At 45.7% G+C, this 26,913-nt stretch overlaps 1 protein-coding gene across 1 annotated transcript in view; it reads left to right on the top strand.

Moving 5' to 3' along the window:
* The window catches only part of DOCK2 (dedicator of cytokinesis 2), a 400,926-nt gene that overhangs the window by 145,701 nt on the left and 228,312 nt on the right, over window positions 1-26,913 (top strand). Inside the window, exon 27 of the mRNA XM_081269393.1 lies at window positions 24,060-24,155. Coding sequence (XP_081125519.1) covers window positions 24,060-24,155 — 96 coding nt within the window. The remainder of the gene's footprint in view (window positions 1-24,059; window positions 24,156-26,913) is intronic.

Genomic DNA, 26,913 nt, shown 5'->3' with positions numbered 1-26,913 from the left:
CAACTCACTCATTTACGTAGGGTAACAGGACCTGGCATGTGCAAAGACCTGAGTTTGAAAATCCAGACCATTGGATGTGCCTTGGATTTGGTTCTTACAGGCACCGACCTGTAAAACATTGGAAACTTGGGAGAAAAATATAAAAAGACTCCCAGGGCAAATGACCCTGGGTTTTTCTTTGGTTATTCCCACCCTCTATGCTAATAATAGAATAGCCATTTATTACTGGCTCTTAGTTGGCACTATGAAACAATCCCTTGTCCTGCCCCACAGTAGACTGTCCACCTACTGACCACCGGGGTGGACCACATGTGGAAGTTAGCAATTATGTTGTAGGACGCCAAGCCAACCTCCATTTGGAGGGTGGGCAAGGATGGCTGTCTTCAGTGGTCATTGTTGGGGTAATTACAGCCCAGCTCAGTAGGGTACCCTTATTTTGTATAATCCTGGGTGGCATGTGACTGGGGGTGGGGTACTTGATGCCTTAGCCTGGGTGTTGATTTTTTTTTTTAATGATAGTGTTTGATTCCCTAGCCCAGCTTGAGAGAGTCCACTTAGCATATGAAAGAGCCCAGCTCAGGTGGAGGATAAAAGACCTGATACCAACCCCCCTGAACTCTTTTCTTCACCCCCACCCCCTACAGAGCAAGTCTAGTTGTCAACTGTGGTTACTTTGAAAGGTCCTTTCACAGGGACTTCATTCTGTGCCTGACTGGCTGCTGAGTAAATCATAAAATTTAATTTCCCATCAGGCCCAGAGGGAGTTAATTTTTTCTCCTTTTAAAGCAGGGTTTTCATTTTTTATGTTTCATTTCGCTAAGAGAGTCGTCATTTTTGTACTCTGCTCAGCAATCTCAAGTGAGTTAAGATGACTCCTAATTCTCAAGAGGAAGTTGGTGGTGTTTGTCTCTGAATCATGGAGCTAGGGATACCCAGAATCACCTTTGAAAAGATCCCTTGCAGTTATAGTGACCAGGCAGAGCCGGTGGTGGGGATCCCCCCTCTGTTAGTCATGCACGTTTGAGGGTTCTGACACCATTATTCATCCCCGTAGTAGGGAACGCATTGCTAGGCAGTCTCTTCTGCTGATTGTTCTCCCCAGTTCCTTCCTTCTATGCAGGTAGGACCCCAGCCTCCTTTTAGGCTTAGCTCAGAGTACTCTCCTTCTGAGATTTTCTCAATTCCATCTCCTCCTCCCACCCCTGGTGGGCAGGGGCAGAATTAAAGACTCTCTCCTTGGTGTTTTCATTCCTGTGTGTGCTACACAGTTCTGTGCATGTCCCCTGCCAGGCTTTGAGCATGGAAGCTCAGACAGCTGACTTCACCCTGGGCTTTGCAGAGTTGACCCCTTGAGCCTCCCTCTGGCCTCTCTGCCTGCACTCCCCATCTTCCTCTCTGTCTCCTTGATTCCTCCAGGGTGCAGCTCACTGCCCACTGCTGTGCTTGAAGTTTCTATCTCAGAATGTGCTGCCTCTGCACCCACCCAGCCCAGTGCCACCTGATTGCACTCTCCCAGGGAGCCTTCTCCAACCCTCTCCCTCTGTGTGCTCCTGGGAGCAGCCAGCTCCTTTGTAGCCCAGAGTGGTCATCCTCTGTCATTTTGGTGCTACCCCTTGCCCATCCCACACAGCACCTGGCTCACAAAGCCATCTGTTAAAGGAAGGAATAAATGAATGAAATCCCCTTACCCTGCCAAAAACAAACAAACAAACAAAAAAACAGCAGGGCTTCTGCTCTGGGTGCCTGGAGGGAATGCTTCCTCTTTTTGGCACTCTTTGGATGTCAAGAGGTGAGGGTTGAATTAGTCCCCTTCTTTAGTTCCTGACACATCTTCCTGAAAGCAGGCCTTTGCTTGCTTTTTGTGTATATTTTGCCCCAAATCAAAATTTTATTAAGTTGATTTTGGTAATCTAATTGGCTTTTGTTAGTGATTAATGAATAGAGGAGCATCTGTTCAAAAAATCTGGAGAGCTCAGAGCAGTTGGCGTGTAAGGTAGCTTGAGTAGGAACCAGCAAACAGAATGAGGCACGAAAGTGGATTGGTTGAGGGCCCATCCCATCAGGCCACCATTCCTGTGAGGGTTAAATCAGAGGAAGTTGGTTGTTTTTTTTTTTTAAATAATGCTGCACCAGGTTAACTGAGCTCTTTCTAATGGGTTTCCATGAATCTACAGTTTTTAGAAAAAATTGGTCTGCTGGGGGATTTTCTGATAATAGGGCATTTAGCACTGGTAATTCCAATTTGGTTTGGGCCCAGTACTGGAGCTCAGTCAAAATAAAAAAGCCTTCTATACTTTTATTTAACAATTTCTTACCTTTTACCCCCATGTTCCTCTCCCATGGCTACCCCTGTGGGTGGTTTGTCTAATGTGAATGTGCATGTGTAGTTCTGGGCACATGTACATGCTCCCAAGGGCGCTCTCTCTCTCTCTCTCTCTCTCTCTCTCTCTCTCTCTCTCTCTCTCTCTCTCTTACACACATTCCTCCTTCAAAGAGGGACAGACTTGACAGTAAAAGGCATCAGCATCTAGGGCTTTGTTATGGTCCCAGTGGGTGGTGATGGCTCTATTTCAGCAGAAGTCAGAGGACTTCAGGGTATCTTGCTCCCTGCCCTACCCTGTGGGAAGAAGCCACCTGCAGTGCCTTCTGAAGTCCACCTCCCTGGGCCACCCTGAGTTGTGAGTCTCTAAGGATCTGGGGGCAGCTTGCCCAACAAAGGGTGGAAGGGTGTTTGCTGCTGGTCCCTTTCATTACCATTGAATCCCAGGAATCAATACCACCCTGCAAAGCAAGAGGGATTTCTTCTAACCTGTCTATTCCCTTATATTTCAAATAAAGGCAGGAGACAAGCCTTGCTGACATTCTTTTTTTTCTGTGGTGCATTCCAAAGAGCAGCTAATGCTGTTCCAGACTTCAAGCTGAGCTAGTTGAGAATCCCCTACTTCTACTGTGTCCTTTTGCTTTTACCCCCTCTCTCTTCCTGTGGCTTCCCTGGTGTTAGATGAGCCCTTCCCAGGGATAGTGGCATCACAGTAGCTTGTTCTTGGCCACCATGTGGGGAGATAGGTTTTATTTTCCCCATTTTACCAACGAGGAGGCTGAGCCTCAGAGAGGCTGGGTGGCAAGGCACTGAAGTTCAGGAGTCCCTGCAGGAGGAATTCCTGGGGGAGTCTGGCCACCAGCTTCTCACACACGCTGGGTTTTCTACTTCACCTTCCACTCTACTGTCTCACCAGCACATTTCCCTGGTACAAGTTTCGCAGCCAGAACAAATTCATGGATCATCACCCACAGGTTTAGAGAGTGCCTATCATGTGGGCTGGAGCTGTGGAATCCTGGGAAGTCACCTACGCTCTCTGTAGAGTGGGGTGCTGGTTCTCTAGGGCATCGGGGTGTGGCACTGTGAGGACGTCAGCCAGTGGCTGGCTGTAGCCCAACTCTAAACGTGTGGTTGTCTTCTTCCCTCTTATTTCCCTTCCCCCCTGTGCTGCTTCTAAACATGCCTATAATTCTTCCAGAATTGGCAAAGGGTCAGTGGCTTCCCGGGAGCGTAGTAGACGGGTACTGAACCTAGCAAGGGCTCTGCAGCCCCATTTGCGCTGAAGGTGACCTTCAGCCAGCCCTGGCAGCAGCCAGATGCTTTGGGGCCTTGGGCTCCATGGCAGGTCTGCCAAAAGGCAACAGAGCCTGTGGCCAGCTGGAGTAACGCCCTCCCCAGCAGGGCTTCTGGCCCCCGGGTGGGGGTCCTGGAGAGACTGGAGAAAGGCATCATTCTACCTTTTCAGGGGGCATGTTCCAGAACTCAGGCTCATGAGAATCATGTGTTAGATGTTTCAGAGTTTTGTGAACTTAAAGTTAATTAAAATTTAAAAATTTATTTAAATCAATAATTAAGCAAACCATCTTGAAATCAAGGTAATAGGGACTCAGAAACTTTCTAATTATCTTACTGCATTTTATGCTCATCCACATGTGTGGGGTTACTTGCACCTGTTGTGTCTGAATGGCAGAAATTCTACTGAGTGCTGGAATCAACCATGAGGGTATTTAGAGCTCAAAAATGGGGACACATTATATAGTGAAGCTTTTATTGTTTTTTCTTCCTGGGGAGCCAATTGATAAAGGTAACCCTGCACACCACTGCCAGAACTCTAAGGCATTGCCCAGAAGAAGAAAAATCCAGAAGCCCAGAGGAGCTGCCTGGGCACTTCTCTTCTCCCCAGTGACTGAATATGCTATGGTCCATGGGGTCTCCTGGGACAGGTCAAAAAGCTGCACAGATGTGTCAATTTTAAGTCAAACTAAATACCACCTGGGCTGGGCCGGGCTGGGGAGTTGGCTCATTGCTCATGGCTGCTCTCACTGATTGCTTAGAAATGGCTTCTTCAGGCCAGTGTGAGAAGGAGCCCTGATCCCTGCAGTAGGCGAAGGGTCCATGGATGTGCGGGGCCTGATCCAGCTGTCTAGTTCCACAGATGGGGGAAAGGCTGGCTTGCCAGGGAGCTTAAAGGGGACTTAAAGATTGACTTTGGTTAGGTAAACACCAGGGTATGTTTTGTTACCAGGAAGAACCATCAATGGATATTTAACCAATGGAAAAGTACAATAAGAAAGAGGATGTTAGCATAGTCTCAGAGTACCTTGCCAGGTGCCCGCTTCTCAATGCACAGGAAAGATGGTGACTTGCTGTGGAGATGCCTGACAAGCGTGGTTAGTTAAAAACAAAACAAGCTCTGACTCAGTTCCCCCCACTCTGCTCTCACAACACAGATCGCTTCTGATGCCAGGTAAACAGTCCATCCTGCAGCGGACAGCGGCTGGGTATCCTTTCATTCAGGGCATTTCTGACACTCTCTACCTGGAGACAGAATCAGATCCCACAGGGCAAGGGCTCAGTCTCACTTGTCCCCACTTTGGATGCCAGTTGCAAGCCCCAGGTGGCTTCACCTGTGCTTCTAACCAGCTGGTATACAATCAGGATTCCTGCAACCCCTGCTCTGGAATCACCTGCTTACTGGTGTGTTGTAAAAGATCTGCAGAGCTACAGATGAGCGATCCACAGGGCAAGGTTGGGGAGGAGAGGTATGGTGCTTCCATGCCCTACCTGGGCATGCCACCCTCCGGGAACCTCCACCTGGAAGATCCCTGGATCCTCCTGTTTTTAGGGGATTTTATGGAGACTTCACTGCATGGGTGTAATTGCTCATAGCCTTCCCTGAGTGCAGACGGTAGGACCCCTTCTGAAGTGGGGGTCTGAGATCTACTATCAGACAAGGCAGGAGAAGAGATTCTAGTTTCTATGGCCTGCCTTGGCCAGGGAGTTTTGAGCCAGAAACTGTAGATAAAACCCCCAAAACCAATATACCATGATATGCCTGACATCACCCAAGTGAAGAAAAGATCAGCAGAAGGGAAATATATCCGCATCAAGTGCCTGCTACGTCTGCTCTGAGGAGGATAGACCGCTGCTGTGACAGGGACTTTTGCCCCAAATTTTCCCCCCCAATCTTATAAGATAGTAAACAAGCCCCGGTTATGGATTATTACAAAATAACAGACCAGTATTTCCAAAATTTGAGGTCATAAAGAGTGAAAGACTGAAGTGCTACACAGACTGGAGAGGACCTGGGAAACAGTATGGGGTCCTGAATTGGCTCATGGACCGGAAAATGGGTATTGGATGCATAGCCGGCAAAATGAGTGAAGCCTGCAGTTGAGTTAGTGGTTTTGTATCTGTGTGAATTCTCTGATTTGATCATTGTGCCATGTTTGTATTAAATGACAGGGAACGTAGGAGCACTCAACTATTTCCACAACTTTTCTGAAAGTCTAATATTATTTCCAAACGAAAACTTTTTTGAAGGCATATTTTAAAAGCATTTAAAAATGATGATTACTCACAAAGAGTGAATTCAGACAGTGACTAGTACACCTGTCCCAGTGTATGGATAAAGGGTTTTCTTTGGTTTATCAATTACAATCTACAGATTGATGACAAGCCTTCCCAGAGGATTCCACTTGCAAAAACTGCCCCAGCCACTAGGAGGCTGGTGGAGCTTCCTACCAAGTGAACAGTCAGGTGGTTGGTGGACTAGGCCAACATCACTGTGCTCTTACGCAGGATGAAGCTGGGGACTGGCCATGGAAAGAGCATATGGCCCTGTCCTGGTCCCTTCTCAAAGACCTGGCAGGCTGCAGCATTTCACATGGGCCATTTGATGATGCTGTCCACACAGCAATTCCTAGGCCAGCATGTGTGACTTACAAGTCACCTTTGCTTTGCTGGCCTTGGAGAGTGGGTAAGTCTTTGACTTTGCTTACCACATAGTCTTTGGGTCATTTATTCTCAGGAGATCCACTTGGAAAATTAGAAGGCAGCTTCTGTGTCAGTTGGCCAGAGTTTCCCTACAATAAAGTGAATAATCCACCACATTTTGTTCCATCTCACCATCTTGAAACATTTTTTGAAGAGCTATTCAATGTTCCTTCATCTGTCACAACCAAAGTTTAAAGATTTGCCTACAGCCATCCTAATGGTGTCCTCTCCACACCCTCTTGTTTACCCAGCATGGATAGGACAGGGTTGATACAACACGGCACTTGCCTGGGGATGAGGGCAAACTGTAAGCAGGCCTCAAAAATTCAGTAATCAAAAAAAAAATGGGATGTAATATTTTAAAAATAATCAATATTTTGATATTTTCCTCCTTGTGAAATTTTTGCATTATTTTTTTACATTTTTTTATTTAAAAAATAATAATATTCTGTTACATTTTATGTGTCTTGATTACAGAATTCGGGGAGAGAACCCCTTTAATTTTGCATCCCAGGCTGATGCCTCACCCACTCCCAGTGCCGGCTCTGCAGAGTACCTGTCATTAACCCCCACCACCTGCAATAACCAAGCTGGACTGTGACCCAGGAATGGGTGTGGCACCTTGCATCCCCCCATAGTGGGAAAGCCTTCTGTCTGCAGAGAAACCTTGCACGAAAGCAACAGTTGAACGGCCATGTACACTCTGAACCTTCACTGAGCAGCTACTTGCTTCTTTGCATAATGTTTGCACTAAATCTTCACAGTCGTGAGGCACGAGTTAAAAGCCCGCTCAGCAGCAGAAAAATATAGCTATGTTTGGTTCAGGTTACAGTTACTGAGGGAACTATAACTTTGATTTGCTCAACTGATGTAGATGTAAATCCTTAAGTGCAACGTGTTAAACGAGGAAGGAGGCGCTCTGTTTGTGAGGGTGTTTTTGAGCTGTCTGTAGGACTGCAGCTACTATATGCAATCTGGGGGCACCACGGAAGCTTCCAGCAGAGTCCAAGAGTTCTAGAATGGATGTTTTCTGAGTTGTTATTGGATTGCTTCTGTCTTAGAGATAAATACCATTGATTTAGCAACCCAGATTGGAAAATCAAAAGTTTAATTTCAGCATAGCTTCTCTGAGCAACCTGGTGTGCTAAGTTCGTGTTTGACTCTCTATTACCATTTCTTCTACCTGGAATTCCAGCTCAGCACAGCTTTTCTCTTCAATCATATTCCCCACTGTTCTCAGATGGCATGCTGCATCCCGGAGAGGTGAGGCCCCCCACTCTCACACCACCCTGGGCCCGCGTGCTCCTTCCTCTTTCTTTGTGGTTGCCTTGTATGGTGTGTTCTTTAGAAGGCATTCCTTTTACTCCCTCCTGCAAGTCTTAAAGGCCTCCACATGGTGGTTTGCAATCTGAATCTGGCCCACTGATATATTCTGTTTTGCTCATAGAAATATTTGACAAAAGCCACAGTCCCACTACTTCCTTGTGTTTTCTAGGAGGTAGGATTCACCCTTTCGCATTATCTGCCTGGCCTGGGTAAACACTGAAATCATGACACCCCCCCCCCCCCAGAGCCAGAGCTTTCTGAACAGGCCCATCCCTACTTCCCTTTCATTAGACAATCACCCCAGTTTCTTCTAGCTCGGCCTTATCCTTCTTCTCTGCTGCGTTTTGACAACTTTGAGCTTCATCATTGAATTTAGCACTTAATTATGTGCAGTCTTACATTTTCTCCTTGTCATGTTTCTTAGACTTTTCTGGTGCATGCTGAGATAAGACCAGTCTGGTTGTGGTTATTTCCCTTTTCATCTAAGGCAGTGTCTTTCTATCCAACAGCTCACTCAGTGCTAACTAAGCACCTTGTACTTGCCAGGCAGCATTCTAGACAATGGAAATGCAAAGGTAATTAAGAGGAGCCAATCTCTTATTCAGAGTCACCAGGGAGACCTTACTTGCTAGCACCCTCCCCCTCTAGTCCTTGCCCTCAGTGGCCTATTCATTATTTCCAGGCTCACCTTATCACGTGCTTCTGGCATGATTGACACTCAGACCACTGCCGTGGTGAAGTTTGCTCTGAATAGTTGAACACAGCTGTCTTTTGAAGCCTGGGACAATTTCTCTTGTCTCTGACCCACCTGCCTCATTCTGCAGATATGTGGTCCACCTCTGTCTCTTGGAAATTTGGCCCAGGCTTTCCTGTATTAAAAGCACTCTTCCATGGCTGTCCTGAGTCTGCTCTGCAGATTCCCACAGGGCTTACCTGATCTTGGGTTTCTCATATATTCCTGCCTACCTGGGTGCAGGGCTGAATTCCAAGCAGACACTCAATAATTAATCTCTGTGGTTTGATTGATCCTCCCATCTTCAATTAGTCTGCTTTCTAGAAAGACATGCTGACGCTAATTTTATTTTTTATACTCAGCAGAACGTAATGAGAAAGGTAAATCTGCCACCCTGGCATTAAGATGCTATATAAAAAGCAAGTACTGACTGGAGAGCTGCGAGGCTCCCAAAGCTGCAAGCTGTTGAGACGTCAGGTTAGACTTCAGCATGCACTTTCCCAGGGAAGTAATCTGCCAGGGGTGGTCATGTTCTCAGGCCAGCCAATGTGAGCATGCCTCACCTAGAGTGTGACTAAACTTTGGAGCTGAGATTAGAGGCCCTGTTTTCTCATGGTCCCTGTGCAGTTTGCAGCACTGAATGCATTTCGCTGTAGGTGGCACTGGACACACTTGGCTTGCCTTTGCAGTGTCTGTTTTCTCCATAGACAATAAGCCCCAGGAGCTCAAGAACTGTGTCTGCCCTATGCACTGCCCTATACTAACAGAGTGCCTGGTTGGTTTGCATGGAGTTCAATTCTAGTAGGAAGATTTTGGACTTCGGGGACATGTAGGCATGTGTTTGGATCCCAGTGTTACCATAAACCAGCTGTGTGATCTTGGAGAAACTGAGTGGTCTCTCTAAGCCTCGGTTTATGTCTCCATGGTCTTTTGTTAATCATAACTCTGAAGTCACTAAGCATGATACTGAATGTGTTGTTTTTTTTTTTTTTCCTTCCCTCTTGCCCTCAGAATGTATTTGATTGATTGGTTGATTGATAAGGTCTGCTGTCTTGGTTGTTGGTATCAGGGCCTTGTAGCAGCTTTTGGGAGCAGGTGGGTTTTATTTCCAGGTCTAGTTCTGACAGTCTATGTGTGCTGGGCAGGCCATTCAAACACGTCTATCAAAGAGTGAGGAGGGACCACAGTTATTTAGAGTTCTTCCATACTGTGGACAAGGAAGGAGAACCACTCAGTGTTTGTCAGTGAACCAGAAGGGGGAGTTCTGTTTATCTTAACTCTTATGCAAGCTTTGTATTTGAACTCATGTTTTAAAAATATTAATGTAACATTATCCTTGAGTCAGTTGTTAGTGAGTGCTCACTGGAAGCCGAACACTGTGCCCACTTGTTATGTACAGGGGTCAACTGATTTTTTACCATGATCCTGAGAGTAGGTGTTAGCATCCCCATGTTGCTGATGAGCAAATCCAGGCTTTGGGAGTTCAGCAGTCTCTGGCCACAGAGCAAGCTAGTGGCAGGGTCTGAGTTTAATCTCCTAAATCTGAACCTTTCCCTGACTCCACATAAAAGGGTAAGTGGAAAGGAGCTGTCTCTAGGCCATCAAGTGTGTTAATAAAAATGCTTCTGGCATGTTAACTGGAGGAAGCCGAGCACAGTGTCTGCACCCCGCCAAGAGATTCTGTGTGCGAAAGGACTTGAGTGTGTCGTGGAGGGATGAGAAGTTAGATGTGCTGTAAATGCTGAGCTTATGGCTATATTATTTCATTTGTGTTTCTGGTAATGCTTGTACAATGAATAATGGATGTTTTTAAAGAATGCTCTGCATAATTTAAAGGTGTAATCAAATGGATAAAAAGACAGTTGATTTTGTTTGATGCTATAATTTATCCTATGCATTTTTGTGAGGGTTCAGAAATGTACCAATGCCAGCAAGGCTGCTATTGTTTATAGCCTTCTCTGGTTTGATAAACATCACTGTGATTGTGAGTAGGTAACAATGGAGTCAGGGGGAGACACTAGATGGCCCAGGAGCCAAGTCGGAAGCCAGCCTCTGTGGAAGCCCAGTGTTCACTATGAAGAGTCAGGCTTGGGCAGCAGAAGGGTACATCATATCTGAGCACAGAATGGTATAATTCAAAGAAGGTTGGAAAAGAATAGCGATTATATTCCCAGTACCCCTGAAGTCAAGTTACTGATCTGCTTGAAATCTCTCCTGGAGGACAAGTTGTAGTGCCACACTCTCATGGCTACAAGGTGAAGGTGACAGAGGAAGGTGGTGCACATGAGAAGAAAGCAGAGCAGTCATGGCGACTTTTGGTGATTGAGACTAGATAACTTGGCATAGTTCTTATTTTGCATCAATCTCTGATTTGTTAAGATATGAAGTAGATTGAAACGAGGTCATGTGCTTCATCCGTCAGTCCAGCTACCCACCTGCCATTGGTGCCTGCACTTCAGGTCTTCAGTATTCATATACATACTTAAAGCTTTTTCAGTGCCAAGCATGATGCTACAGCTTGAAGCTTGAAGATGGAAAGATGTGGTCCCCTCTTTACAAGAAATGTGAACGAGGTTTTGAAGGGAATCAAAGAGAAAAGCCACAACTCTGCAGGGGTGAGGTGGGATCCAGTGTTGGGGAATCAGGAAAGGCTACCTGAAGGTGGGTTGTGGAGTCGTGGGTTTTAACTGGCAGATAGGAGATGGTCAGGCAACCAGTGGGGAGGATCATTCAGGCACAGGCAAAGCATACTCTCATCATCTCACTTCTGGTTGTTCTTTGGGGAGGACAAGCTGCCCCAGACTGGTTGGGCTAGAATCAGGGAGAAGCAAAATCTCCCCAGACCCAGAGGGCAAAGCTCCCCCAGGGAGCTGCCCTCAGTGCCAGGTGACATTGTAATGAGTCCTGCTTCACACACAGCCATGACTGTGGGAGGATGATAATCAGAGTTCTGGGGAGCAGGTCAGAATCCAGGATCGGTTGATCTGGACACAAGCTGAGAGAACAGGTGGTCAGGGAAGATACAATGGTTAGCCATGTGCTCTTGGGCTGCACCCTAATGTGGAAGGCATTGTAAAAGGCCTCAACTCCCACTGCCAAGAGCTCCTGGGTGCACGTTTCTCCCTGCAGCTTCTGACAGCTCTCGTAAGAACCCTTACCGGCTTCCCCTGGATTAGGTTGTCCATGCCCTTCTATGGCTTCTGAAGCACACTAGATGACTCTGCTGTGTCCCTTTTCTTCCTGTGTGGTTCTTCTCTAAGCATGCATTGCTAACTCATGGTAGCCTCTTACGATTCCCGAGTGCCCCAGAACAGAGCATGGAACACAGTGAGTCCACTCTGGCTGCAGATCAGAATTTATTTGGAGAGTGTTCAAAAGAAAAAAAAAAAAAGCAATCCTTAGGGATCACACTCAGATTTAGATTTGATCTGCAGTGGACCCTGGACATGAATGTATTTATATACTTAGAAAATCCCCAGTTCACTCTAAAAATGCAATCATGTAGATGGTTGAAGTAAGTGCTCAGAGAATATTTCCTGAGGTATTGAATTATACTAAATAGTTTCTGGGCCACCTCATTGTTGGAAGGGAGGGGCTTGGGGAGGAACAGAAGCCTGCAGTATAGGCAGCCCCCAAGGATCCAAATTCCCCCTGGATCTCAGAACTGGGAGTGGATGGCAACTTTCAGATGCTACAGCCTCATCTCAAAGAAACCCTTAATGTGTGCCCAGAATGAACGTGTGGATTTGGTTCAAGATGAACTGATTACACTAACTAGTTAGGCTGGGTGTGCTGGCAGAGAATCAAAGTGGCCAGACATGGTAGGAACGGCTGCCCAGCTCACCACCTGGCCACGCAAGGATGAGAACCATGGATTAAAGTGAGTCCATGAAGATATTGTGGAGACTGGGAAATGGGGTGGCTATCTTCTTTTCATCTGGAAATGGCCCAGAAACCATAGATCAAATGGGAAATTCAAAATAAATGAAGAAAAATAAACTACATTTACCACTTGCACAGTTAGTGGAGATGTATAGGTTGGTCAGAGAAAGAGGAGGAAGTGGGAGCTCACAGCCTAAACTTTCCAGAAAGAATTGGCTGAGGATGGTGGTATTAAAAATCTGATAGAACTTTTAAAATATGTTGAAATCACAGGTTACAATTAGAAAATAGTGAAAAAAATCATGTATGATATTTGAGCATTAAAATGGAAACATACATCAGATGTTGATGGCACACACCTGTGATCCCAGTGATTCAGGAGGCCGGGGCAGGAGGATGGCAGGTTCAAGGTCAGCCTGGAAACTTAGTGAGACTCTCTCTCAAAATAAAAAAATAAGGGCTGGGAATGTTGCTCAGTGGTAGAGCACCCCTGGGTTCAATGACACCCTTCAAAGAAAGAAATACAAACAGAGAGAGAGAGAGAGAGAGAGAGAGAGAGAGAGAGAGAGAGAGAGAGAGAGAGACGGGGGTTGGGAGGGAGAACATCTCATAATGAAAAGAAAAGAGTGTTCAGCAAATTTTCAGGACTATGGATAGGGACACAGCTCCTCTGTGGCTTGTTCTTAATAGAGACTGCTTTCTGGGGAGGGCTTTGATTCTATCCAGTCAAAAGTGAAAGAGCAGCATGTGTGGGTGGCTGCACACCTGGATCAAAGGATACACATTTATTCTTCAGACTTGGAGGCTTTTTCTGGCCAAGTCTCTTGAACTTGAGATTGACATACCTCTTCCATCCCTTCCTGTCAAAGGAAAAGAAGTCCAAGGGTGAGATTCTAAAACCCCTTATTGCTGGTGACTTTTCTAAAGTTTCTGGCATAATCAGCCCCTAGGTGGATGAGTTAATGGAAACAGCTGAATCCCGGCTGAGGTACAGACACTGGGACGTTTCATGTCCCCAAGCTTGGTTTTATGTCAGCCCAAATTGGAAGGAATTTGCAGGAGGAGTCCATGTTAAAGCATGGGGACAGTGGAGTTTTGATTTGGGAAGATCCTGCTGAGGAAACCTTATCAGTTGTTGAGTGAGCCATCTGATGTCCCTGTCCCCTGGAGGGTGGAGGGATGATTAGGGCTACATCACTGTAGGAAGGAGAGCAGGAGATCCTATACATTTTTGGCTACTCTTTTTCCATAAGAACCCCTCGTTCTGTTGTGAGGTCAAGCTGTGTCCCAGTGCAGTTGAGGAAATCCATGCTCACAAGCTTCCAGAGTCTCCATCCTGTTTCCTCACCTAAGAACACTTCCCAGGTTACTCTTCACCTCCTATTAGCTTTCTCAGCTAACTAACGTCTAGAGTCGACATTCACTTGATGAGATCATGGTGATGCTTGATTCTGTGTCGGCTTCTTTTGCTGGGTGTTGAAGCCACAATAGTGAGGCAGAGTTAATCCCTGTCTTCTGGGAGCTCACTGGTGTTGCTCAGGAGTGTGAGGGGGACAGGTGGGACAGTGTGCATTGTAGCCTCCTGCCTTCGAGGAGCTTATAGTCCAATCCTGGATCTCACTCAAGACTCCATTTTAATGGGAGAGAGTTAGACTAAGTTAAAGAATGAGGTCCTGTCAATGGAAATGCAAGTAATGGTAATGAGCTACAGGTATGTGTGGGGTGGGAAAAATCATGCTGGTCCCCGCAGATACCTACCCTGCCTATGACTGAAGTCATCCTGGGATTATAGATGAAGTCTGATGACAAAACAGACACAAAGCAAAAGGAAATACAGGAAGAAGATACCCTGGGTTGTCAGTGGCAGGAGAGAGAGATGGAGAAGGGAGCTCAGGAGGATTTCAGGGTCCAGAGGGCCCGGAAGCCATATCTTAGATGGCTTCCTAGATAAATGGTGCCCAGGGACTTCACCACCAGGTAGTCCTTTTCTTACTCTCTGTCCATGAATTCAAGTTCTTCTTTTCTTTTTTTTTTTGGTACCAGGGATTGAACTCAGGGGTACTCAACCACTGAGCCACATCCCCAGCCCTGGTTTGTGTTTTATTTAGAGACAGGGTCTCACTGAGTTGTTCTCTGCCTTGCTTTTACTGAGGCTGGATTTGAATTTGAGATCCTCCTGCCTCAGCCTCCCCAGTCACTGGGATGACAGGCATGTGCCACTGCGCCCAGCAAATGCATGTTTTAAAATCTGCTGTCTCCCAAACAAGCAGCAGGTGTTAAACATTAAGAAATCTGCTCACTCATTAACAAAGATTAATTCTATGTAAGCACCAGAATTTTCTGAAAGTTTTCAGAATTTCCTGACCAGTGGAGTTAAACACGTTGCCGACCTAAATTTTACTTTGTTCTCATGCAAAGAAGGACTCTTGGCATTTTAACTTGCCCCTGCAGTAATACTAACAAGAAGTAAGTGTCCAGTTTTTGTTAAGTTTTTTTTTTTTTTTAATGCTACAAATAGCTCACAGACTCCCATTTCTGCAGTAAAAGCCTCAAGGAGTCTGGTGCTGCAGGGCCACTTGCTCATTTGGTGCCCTTTGCACCAGATGGTTTGACAGGTACATTTTAGTACAGTTTAGATACAGAACCAAGACAGCCTATGGGTATTTTAGCTTCATATGATTAGCTGATGCCAAAATAGGAAAAAATGCAGAACTGAAATTAACAGCTGCTTAAGTATTTGCAGAATGAACAGTGTATCAGCTAGTCAGCTACAGCCACCTTCTAGGCAATTGGATTACATTTATTGGTGAGGAACTTTTCTTTTCCACATCATTGACATATGATGTGAGATGGGCCTTCGAAAGCAGGACTGTCTAGAGCCTGCCTCTTTGTCCAACGAGCTCTAAGAAACAGGGGTGAGCGGAACAGTTTAAGATTCTAAAGTGGATGAACCCATTTTTCCTGAGAAGGAGCCTGGAGTTGCAGGGACCTGGGCAAACATACCCACCACCTTCTATTCCAGGGTGTGACTAAACCATCATTTTATGATACTCCTGATTCATGGACTCTTACCTCCCTTCTTATATTTGAATATTTTAATAGTTCTATTGCCTTTATCCTGTACAATATCTAGCAATAATAAATTATTGCTATAAAAAGTTAGTACCCAATGCAAGAACCTTACCACCAAGATGATATGGAGTCCCATCCAGCTCTGTCACCTACAGTGCTATCTATGACTCTGGACAAGCCATGTCACCTCTGAATTCCCTCATTTGCAATGTGGGAAGCCCCAGTGCTTCACATCTGCAAAACTGAAGAATTCAATGAGATGGTTCATGCACTCAGAGTGCCTGGAATGTATAATGTGCTCAGTAAATATCCAAGGATGACATTCATTAGGATGGATCTTATTGCACATAAGATGACAAAACAGACGCAAAGCAAAAGGAAATACAGGAAGAAGAAATCCTGGGTTGTCAGTGGCAGGAGAGAGAGAGATGGAGAAGGGAGCTCAGGAGGAAATCAGGGTCCAGAGGGCCTTACAATAGGGTCATGCTTATCCCCAGGGTTTTCATCAGATATATTGTGATAAAAAATATTAAATTCATGACATGTTGCCTCGAACATGGTAAGCATATTTGCTTAATTTAGCAAATGTTGGTTGTGTTCTTTATATGTATCTTGATATGCAATTCCCATAAATGGTTTGTTTCAAAGGAAAAAACCCCAAGTGAAGCATCTCCCAGGTACACCTTCCTGAGTAGCCCCCATCACTCTTCATCTATCAGCATTAAGATGTTGGGCTTACAGACTTTGGGAGCTGTAATTCTTTTTACTTTAGGCTGCAGGTTGGAGTTCCCAGTGTATTTTAATGAAAGTCCTCACAAAGCAACATACAGATCTGAATAAAAACAATGTTTTGCTCTAAGCATATGAGATTTGTGTTATTGTTGAACGTGAGAGGTTTTGTTATGTTTCTTTTTTTTTATGGTTGATTTAAGAACATTTTTTTTCATCTGCCAGGAAATGGAAGTTAAAAGCATTTGGTAAATGGAATAAAAATTACATAGTTGTGCCTTTTAAAAAATGTTAACTCATTTACTTTGTAGTTCTCTTCTGTCAGTTTAATAACACTGACAACAGCCATCCAGCTTGTGAGCACCAGGTTATGTCTATAGCCCCAGCGTGGGGGGGGGCCCTCAGGACATTGAGTGGACAGCCACGTCCCTAGAATTCAACCCCCCTCCCAGGCATATGGCTATAGGCCCTGGGACATATCCATAAAGTCTCTGGTGAACAAGGTTCCTTCTTGTTGCAGACAGACTTTCATTACTTTCTAATCAGAGAATAGTTCTATTGCTTTTATCATGCACAATAGTTGTGAAAATTCCCAACAAACCATAGAAAGTAAAATTATTGCTCTAACACCAATCTCTCCCTCTCCTTTCCCACCCCCTGGGCTCAGTGATATCACTGTTAGTGGTTGGACAGACATTTCCTCAGACTTTTTGTATAGAGAAAAATATCTACCAAAATAAATGGGATTATATTATAAACAGTGCACTGAGGTCTCTTACTGATTACATTAAGGATCCCTTTCCAAGTCAAGCTCTGTCTCCCTTTCCTCTACTCCATTTTATGGATCAACCATCAGGTGTATGATGGGATTCCTGATTTGAGGACATTTATCTGGCTTGCTACATATAGACATTATAAATAGTACAATACTGCTATAAACAGCTCAGAACAGAAATGTGTGTCTTATGATGTTCTTTGGGAAGATTTTCAGAATGATCTGCTATTTGTAAAGTATGGCCACATTCTAGACCTGGAGGTTGTCTGTGACCCTAGACCTGGAAGTAGTGGCCATGGCAAGCCTGGGCTGTAGCCAGGAAGCCTGGACTGGGTTCCAGCTTGGCCTCCTGTGAGTGGATCATTCCTGGGCAAGTTATTACCCTAAACCACTCCAGTCTTCCTGTTCCGTACCCAGGGCTTCAGAGGGTTTTATCAAAAGTTAAATGGGATCACAAGATACCAGTGTTCAGCACACAGGAAGAAGAAATCCTGGGTTGTCAGTGGCAGGAGAGAGAGAGATGGAGAAGGGAGCACACAGTAAGACCTCTAACTTTGTCAGGTGCAGCAGGGGCAGAATCAGAACCCATGTCTTCTTTTCCTTTTATCCTGTCTTTTGCCAACTGCTCCAGCTCTCTTCTCCCATGGACGGCTGGTGTGAAGCCAGGCTGGTCAAGTTCAGGCACAGCCTGTGTCCTGCCTGGGGAATGGTGAGGAGGAGAGCCAGAAAGGTGGGGTGTGGTACTCCCCTGCCTGACCTCTTCGATCCCTGACTCCCACTGCACTGAGTGACCTTGGCCAACTCTGCAACTTGCAGAGGATCACAGCTGGTCCAGTGAGGTCTTTCAGGACAGAAACTAGTTCAAACAGGAGGGAAGGAGCCAGACACTAAACTCAGAACTCATGAAAAATCACATTATCTCTAGGGGCCAAAGGAAGAGAGTGCAACTGCTTTAGATGATAGTACTGCTATCTTTTCGCAGTTACATATTTTCTTTCTAGGTAAGTGTTTGCAGTGCCTTCAAGATAAGAAATTGAAAACACCTCTTGTGTGGAACACAAACAGAGCAGTGACTGTGGATCACAGCCATGTTCATGGTCAGAATATGCATGATTTCTCTTTTCGTTAAATAAAATAGGCCTTTGGGTATAGTGCTGTAGATGTGACCTTATGACCTTCATCTTAGGGTGGAAAAGGCCCAGTGAAAAAGTAGGTGGAGGAGGTGGCTTCTCCTGGGCATGAGCCCAGGGCCTTGGTGGCCTGCATGCTGGAGTGAGGGCAGAGCCATCCCCAGCCCACTCAGCAGAACTGGGTTTTTATTCTAGCTCTGATGACATTACCTGTCACATGTCACTGGTCACCTGACCTTGTGTAAACCCTTTCCCCAAACTAGTTTTTCTTTCCATAAAGCAGGAGTTGCACAAATACTCTTTTCAAAACCATAGGCGTTTGTATAACGCAATCACTTTTTATATTATTTGTCATTGTCACATGATTTTGATACTTTAAATCAAATAAACTTATAGATATTTAAACACAAAAACTTGAGGTAGAATTTCCCATAAAGATGGTATGTATAGTCACATATTTTGCTCCTTCTTGAAAACCTACTAGAAAAAAGAAGTAAAGGGTTAGTTTTTAAAAGACATTTAAAAATCATGTGAAAATTACTAAATTACTTAGTAGATCTAAGAAAAGCAATTTGTGATCCAGCATTGGAAATTGCTGAGAACCCATTCAATCTAAAGCAGAGTCCCCAGAAAATTCCAGAAGGAGTAGGATCCAGTTCCCGTGCAGGTGAAGGTGAAGAAGGGGAGATCAATACAGAAGAGAACTCGAAGTCAGTCAGCCAACCTGTTTTGTCCCATTGTCCCGATATGGAACCCCGGTTAATGGTAACTGAAACAATTACTATGTTTGCAGAATTAAAAACTTGGGACTTAGAAGCAGTCTAAGTGCCTGCAGCTGAGTTTTGGGAGGTTTATTCTATGTAACAGATAAAAAGAGGGAGTCTGGACTTGGAGACACCGGACACCACCAAGAGCAGGGATTCCATAACTCAGAGCCAGGTTCCATTCCTAGGATGATTCTGGAGACTAAACCTCCAACCCAGCCCTTCCACTCCACCCCCGAATGCTGGCAGCCAGGACTTGGCCTCTGGGCAGGGAATAGGAGAATTCTTGTCTGTGGAATCCAACCAGCTCAAGAAGAAAGACTTGCCATATATTGGTATTTGAGTCTCTCTAGCTAACTGTCCCAGCCAGATCACCCTGCAGGGAAGGTCACAGACAACCAGGCTGAGTGGGCAGTCAGCTGTCACGTCACCCACACTGCAGAGAGAACACAGCCTCACAGAAGAAGGGCCGGGGCAGCGCTCACAGGAGGCAGAGGGAGCTCAGAGCAAACAAGAGAAGAGCCACCAGGAGGAACCAGGTTCTTGGAGGAAGAAGACTTAAAAATAGGCAGAAGGAACTTTGAAGATTAGGAGAAGAGGCAATGGGGAATCATGCAAAAGAGCACAGGAGAACTAAAAGGGTTTCAGAGTTTTTTCAATTCCTTTTTTTTGTGGGTGAGAGTAAAGTTGTTTAGGAGGTGGGGATTCCTCATACTTTACCATTGCATGAGAATAGCATCTACATAATCAAACTCTTATAAATACCCAAGTGTTAATCAAACCAAGATTATACTATAACTCTATGGGATGGGTGGGTATGCTTGATGAGGGTCGGGAGAAGCGAAATGCTTCTTTTTTTTTTTTTTCACTACCAGGGATTAAACCCAAGGGCACTCAACCACTGAGCCACATCCCCAGCCCTATTTTGTATTTAATTTAGAGACAGGGTCTCACTGAGTTGCTTAGGACCTTGCTAAGTTGCTGAGGCTGGTTTTGAACTTGTGATCCTTCTGCCCCAGCCTCCTGACTGTTGAGATTGCAGGTGTGTGCCACTGCTCCCAGCTGAACTGCTTGTCTTTTATGGTTGATAGATAACAGCACTAAATCAAACAAAAGTTTTGAAATGGAGTAGTACAAGCATTGGTGACATGTTCCTAAAATCAAGATATACCTGCCATGACTATGAAATATGTAAAGAAGTTCCTCTGGGGAGGAGGGCATCTGAGACTGCTGGGTTTTATTTGTTGTTGTTTGTTTGTTTTAACTGAACCTCAGAGAATACATTTTAAAAACTGTATATATATTACCACTTTCATAAAGTTAAACAAAATTTTATATCATTGCTTGTATATAGTCAGCATTACTCGTACAAAAATTGACTCCCTAAATTGTTAAAAATACCATCTCACACATTTGGATACTGACCCACGTCCAAGTTTAATTTAACAAGCTCGGGAACCGTCGGGACAGCAAATGAGCTGGTTAAAAGTGTTTGAGTGCCTTCATTTTTCGTGGGAGTGAAGATACTTGTGCATAATTGTCATTAGGTCCAAGGTAAAGTGGATACTGAGCAATAATATGACAGCCTTTGGCAAGCCAGCAAGCAAACATAAAACTTTGTTATTTTGCTATAAGCTAACCTTTTATAAAATTTCTGGTTTCTAACCAGTTGTGGATGGTTAGCAAGAGGTTCCTCCGTGGGGTCTATCAGAAACATTCCATTAAAATGTCATGAAGTCCTCATTTTGCTTTATTTCCAAGTTTTGGATCTTTTTACTGCATACTTGTCAAAAGCATAAATAACTTAAAAAATGAACACAGTGAAAACAAATCATTGTTACTAGGCTCTAACTAAATGTGGTTTGCCCATTGTCTGCTCCCATATGAGGGCCTCCCTCTCTGTTAAAAAAAGGGGGGGAGGGGGCTTTTTGTATGAGGTCCTGGGTTCCAACCCCAGCACCTCATCTCCCCAAAGGGGATTTTGCCTGAACTAAAGAGGCCTTAGAGACATGTCCACACCAAATGGAGATTTTTCTACCCATGTCATCAGAAGGGTGGCAAAAAAATAAGAGCAAAGGACATGCCTTTCATATAATTTGATTCAGTGTTTTGAAATCCTATATTGTACTTAAAATCATCCCATCCCTGGCATTGTCGATTGTTATTCTGAAAATATAAATAATCAGGAGTTTTGAATTTTATTCTAGAAAATTCCATGGCTTAGGGTGCCAAGAAGACACTGGGGCTGGCTCCCCCCATCCCAGCTCCCCACCCGCCCACAGCCAGCTCTCCTGCTGTGGTACCTGTGGACGGGGCTCAGGCATGAGCCTGAGATCCCCTTCCAGAGACCATAGCCTACAATTATTAAAAGAAAAAAATTGCTGCAATTTGCAGCCTGTTTAGGTTGGGTGGATTAATTCCTTTGCTGCGGCCATAACGCAAAGACTGATTTTGTCATTTCAATTACAAGCCACCGTTTAGTTGGGGCCCTGAGGACACTTCCCAGGAGTTTCCTCCACTTGCCTCTCACTGGTGCAATTAACAGTGGGTGATTTGTGACTGCACTTTTCCTGCTGGGCGCAGGTTTATCATCTTGAAAGTTTTCCATTTGCATATATGCTATACATTCTTTGGGTGACATCTTCATATCACCCACAGTTTATTGAACGCCTCGCCTTGTGCTGCACTTTCTGCTACATGTTGGGGATCTGCAGGCCCAGCCAGGATGCTGATGCCAACCAGAGGAGTGACGGTCCTTCCTGAGGCTCACTGTGCCCTGGCTCTTGGTCTTGGGGACTTTCTCTGCATCACCTTCTATTCTGTAAACCAGTAACCTTTGAGGTTTCTAGTGTTGCCCACGTTTTATAAACGCAGAAAATGAAACTCAGAGAAGAAAAGCAATTTGCCCAAGGTCACCCAGCTCAAATGAGAAGAGTTGGGATTTGAATTCACATCTGTCTGATCTCAGAACACGTGGCTAACACTCCTCCTATATTGGAAGCTTTCAGAGTGAGATGAATTGAAATGGTTGCTTTCCCACTTTTAAGTACCAAATTTCCTGAGCTAGTTTAATTGCTCCTCTTTGGACTAAGAAGAAGTGGCAATTTAAAAGTAGCAAGGAGCAGGAGTTCAAGAGGAAAAGGGGGGTTTTAATATCTCTTTTGGTAAGGGAAGAGATGTAATCCTGGGAAAAAAAAATTGCATCAAATGGAAGCCATTATATAAATTTGATGAAATTGCAAAGGGAGAATAGGAAAGATAAAGGAGTAATGAATACATGGCACTGAAGGCTTTCTGAAAAAGAGGGAAAAGATCAGAAGTCACTGAAGGAATTAGAAGTTGGCCCAGTTGAAGACAGGGTCCATCCATCTTGACAGATGGAAGGAGGCTAATGAAGCCCCAAAGTAACAACCAGAGATGTGTGATCGTGTTCCAGTCTGCCTGGGTGAGTTTGGGAAGGGAACGGACTCTGGAGCTAGACTGCTGGATTTGAATCCTTCTTCCTGGACTTCCTTTCTGGGTGACCATGGGCAAGTTACTTAACCCCTCTGGGCTTCTGTTTCCTCATTTAAGTAATAGAAATCACAATACTGTTTATTTTGATGTGAAAACAGGTAACGTGCTTATCAGAGTGCCAGGAATTCAGCAAGAACTCATGAATGCCACCTTTTGCTATTATAACCATGAGCATCGTATTTATATAATTCAAGAAAGAGAATATTATAACTCATCGAAAGGCTTAAACAAATAAAGAAGGAAGTCTAGAGGGGGGTTTGCCTTTAGCCAAGAAGTGCAGAAACATGCTATCCCTCCCCACCCTGAGCCTCAGGAATGGAAAGACCTGGGTGGTGGGAATCAAGGCAGGAGAAGGACTGAGGTCTTGCTGGGCTGATGGAGCTCAAGAACTCCTGCGGTAAAATATGTGTGTGCTCTGGCAGAAGCTATTGGCAGAGCTTTGCTGGTGGATCCATGGGCTGGAAAATGGAGGATTCCCCAAAGTGCCAGAGAAATGAATTTGATGCGGAAAGAGAAAGCAAGCTCAGGTGATTCATCTCTAGATGTTGGGAGGTGAGGACATTTTAAGTAATTAGCCCATCTTTCTTCTTCTCATCCTCTTCCAAATGCGAATCTGTTTCCTTCCATTGGTTCAGAAGAGACAAAAGTTCAGCGGGGTTGGACGCAGCAGAGGCTGCCCATGGAGGAGCCATGGCACTACCATTGACTGAGCACCTTCTTTAGGTCAGGCTCTGGCTGGTTCCTGGAGACAGAGCCTTCCCCAAACTCAAGCCTCCATCTCCAGAGCTTCCCAGGGCCTGTGCCCATGGTGCTCAGCTATCAGAATGAAGTCCCTAAAATTCAGAAATTGCTAATGCATGATCTCTATTTTAGATCTACAGAATCTCCTTCAGGGGAACTGGGCACGTGTGTCTTTTCAGAATTGCATATGTCACTTTTATGTTCACACGGGCCTCAGGACAAGCTCCATGCTTTGTTGATGAGGAAGTCAAGGCTCAGGAGGGTTAAATGCTAAGTGAGGCTGCACAGCATTGAAAGTCAGACCAGGTGCTTCTGAACCTAAAGTTCCAGGCTTTCCCACATGGTCATGTTCACCCTCACTGGAATGCAGGGGTGAAGCTGTCTAGGGGTGGTGCTGGTGATGCAGTCTGAGGGTGTGGATGAATGTGCATGCAAACCTTGTTTACCACAGCAAAATCTCCAGTGCCAGCAAGTCCTACAGAAAGCTCAGGGGCCTGCACTTGAAGTGGGTGGAACCCTGTGTATGTTACACCCCTGCACCACAGATTTCCACCCCAACATGGGTGGTGTGACTTCAGCTGCATGAGTGCCCCCAGTGGTCCCAGTGCCCACCTCACCACCCCACCCTGGTCTCCAGGAACACTGCCTCCTGTTAGTCCCTGCAGCCTAGGGTGGCAGTGGCTTCCTTCTGTTGGTCCCTCAGCTTCTCCAGTGCAGAGCAACCAATTCTCTGGGCCGAATTCCCTCCTTATTCCAGGTTAGGTCAAGCCAAGGTTTAGAGAAGTTACTAACCCAGCCAGGGCCGCACCGCTAGTACTTGCAAAGTCCTGATTCTCAAGCCTAAGTAAGCTCCCCTTCACTAACTACTCAAGGCGACTCTTGGAGCTCCTGGGGCACCATGCCCGTGTCAGTGGGGTAGAGATGTGACGATGACAAACGGTGATCGGGAGGGGATAGGCTGGTGTTGGCAGTGGCAGTGCTGTTGAGGATCACCATGTCCACCCAGCCTTGCCGGGGTCTTTGAAGGGCTGCGAGGGCACCGTGCCTGGTTGTCACACAGATGTCTCTGTTGCAGGCCTTCACCCACCACCACATCCAAGAGATCATGGTCCAGCTGCTTCGCACGGTGAACCGGACGGTCATCACCATGGGCCGGGATCACGTTCTGATTGTGAGTAGATGCTTTCCGCGTATCCAATGTCGCCCGCTCTTCGCCGTCTGGGCACGGGGTTCATGTTGAACATCAGGGCTGCTTGTCGCTTTGTTTTGGAGAGAAGGATTGGGTTTTTCCTGTCTGAGTTGGGAGATTATGGGCACTAACTCAAGTCGCCAAAATAAAGTCATCCTAGGATTTGCCTAAGGCGTTGTGTATGTCAGCGGAGTGTGACATTACTGGTAAAGAAAGAGGTGAGAGGACCTTTCTGTAAGGGAACCAGATGGAAGCTTCTAGATACATGGCCTCTGGGAACCTTCTCACCTGGCAGGATAGAGTCTAGGCCCAGGGTTCTGCTTTTCTGAGTGGCTTCCCTGTGTGTGGACTGTCCATAGATAGCAGTTAATTCAAGGTCACTGCTAAGTTTGGGGTCATTCTTCGGCACAAACATCATATTCTGCAGATCAGGAAATTCCTGCTCAGAGTTTGGTTTATGTTCCCTCCCTAGACACAGAACCCGTCTTTAACCGTAAGCCTCTGTCCAGCTTGCTTTAAACATCTGGATGCTTGTAGGGGCCAGTCAACCACACAAATGAGTATGCTCACCACACTCCCCAACCCACTCAACCACTCCTCAACCCACTCAGAACAAAATCCCAACTGTCATGAGCCTGGAACCCTCTGCCCTGTGCTCATTTCTCTCTCTGTTCCTCCCTCATGGGGGACCCAATTTCACTTGCTGTCCCTTGTCCGAGGGCTTGTTCTCTCATTTTAATCAAGTTTGGCTCAGGAGTCAGCTGACCAGACAGGCTCCTCTGCCCTGATCATCTGTCTGAATACTGGGCACTTCTCTACCTTCTTCCATCTCCTTTATTTTTCTTGGTGCACGTCCCCTGAACTACAGACCACTTTGTTTATTGTCTTGCTCTCCTTGTGAGACTATGAGCCCCAGGCTGCTCTTTGCTGTGTCTCCATGTCCCACAGCAGCACCTGGCACCTATTAGGTGCTCAATAAATACTCACTGAATGAAGGAGCAAATGAATGAGTGAAGAGCAAATCCAGGGCCACTAATGTTGAACAAGGACAAGTGCCTTACAGCTCTGACCAACTGGTGCCATGCAGGGTAGGGCCACAGCAAGAATGGAATTCCCAATTGCTCAAGAGAAGCTAAAACCTGCCTACTTTATATGAAATTTCCTGGCCTTTAAGTGTTGGCTATTAATTTTTAAAAGTGTTGATAAACAACTATATGTTTTCCCCAAACAACTGCATTCAGCTTTCAGGAAGCAGAATGGCTCTCTGCTTTTCAATGGCCTGGGGTAAGCCAGCCTTGGGGACATTGAATGACAATTCCCCACAGTCCTTTTTCCTGGACCCAGAACAGAAGGCTGTGCATATTGTTTTAACTGTAGCCAGGGGAGGACTGATCCCAAGAAGCAGCCCCAGTGCAAGGATCTTCTACCTCTTTGGGCCTGTCTTTGTGCCTAGTGTGTGTTGGGTAGATTTATGGAAGCAGCAGGGTGCAGCTCAGTGGTAGAGCACTTGCTGGTGTGTGGGGGGGCCCTGGGCTTGATCCACAGCACTACTAAAAAGAACAAAGAAAGGAGTGGTGGCCTCCGCCTAGACTAGCAGCCGCACCAGGCCCTCCTGCCTTCCTGGGCCAGAGAGCCCTGTACGCTTGTCTTTGTCATTTGTCTCACTCATCGTCCCTCCACCCTGGAAGTCTCTTATTTAGAACACATGTCCCTGCCCCTGCTTCTCGTAAGGCACCTTAGACCAGCATTTTGTAACTCCCCTAATCTCTATTCCTTTCCTTTGCAGCAAACCTAAAGATGATCATCAATCCATTTGGCTCATTCTGTACATGGCAGGCTCTTCCCTCCAGAGCAGCAATTCTTTAAACTAGGGCCCAGATTGTAGAAATCACTAAATAAGTGATGTCTCCTGTTATTTTCTTTTCCATCTGGTACAATGAGCCTCTCTGTTCCTTTGCATCATGGACACAGGTGAGCCATGCCCATTTGGCTGTACTCACCACCTCCAGGTCTGCGAGCCTTTTAGCGAGTGCTCTGCCCTGGCCACTGGCCCTTGCAGCACACAAGCCTGGCTGCTGTCCCATTTGTCTTTCCCCTCCTCTGGAATGATTGCTGGCTCCCCACTGTCTGCCAGATGACATCATAAATGCATCCGCTTGACCAGTCTCAGCTTCTGGAATCTGGTCCAGCCACAACCATTTTTTTAAACTTTTCTCTACTTTTCTCCATTCAAATGTCCAGCAAAAAGAGGCCTAGACATCACTCCTATGTGCCTGGCACCCTCTCACTTCCAAGAGCAGCCCGTGTTTCCTTCCTTGCCCGTACCTCCTGTCTGCCGTCTCAACCTGCTGACATCTCACCTCGTCTGCAGGGTTCTGTACAGAGGCCAGCCCTTAGGATGCTGGTCTGAACCTCACTGTTCTCTCTGCCTTTGTGTGTTTAAATAACAGTTTCATTGAGGAAAAACTTATATTAGAATCTAACCATGGAACATATTCATTTTGATGAGTTTTAGGAAATGTTTCTGGCTGTGCGGCCCCTGAACCCTGCTGCCACGCAGCCTGGACACTGCCTCCCCCAGGATCCATCGGCATCATCTGCTCACCATCTACCTTTTTAGGAAAGTTCGTATCAGAGGGCCCTTCAGGGTCAGGTCTTCTGGGTCTGGCTTACTTCCTTTGCATGGTGTCTTTGAGGTTCCTCGTGGTTTAGGAGGTATCACATGTCTCCCTTTGTGTCG

Source organism: Spermophilus citellus, assembly GCF_964194105.1.
Source record: "Spermophilus citellus genome assembly, chromosome: 1".
Classification (NCBI taxonomy): domain Eukaryota; kingdom Metazoa; phylum Chordata; class Mammalia; order Rodentia; family Sciuridae; genus Spermophilus; species Spermophilus citellus.
The sequence above is the reverse complement of the archived record's forward strand: the minus strand, read 5'-3'. Positions and strand labels throughout refer to the sequence as shown.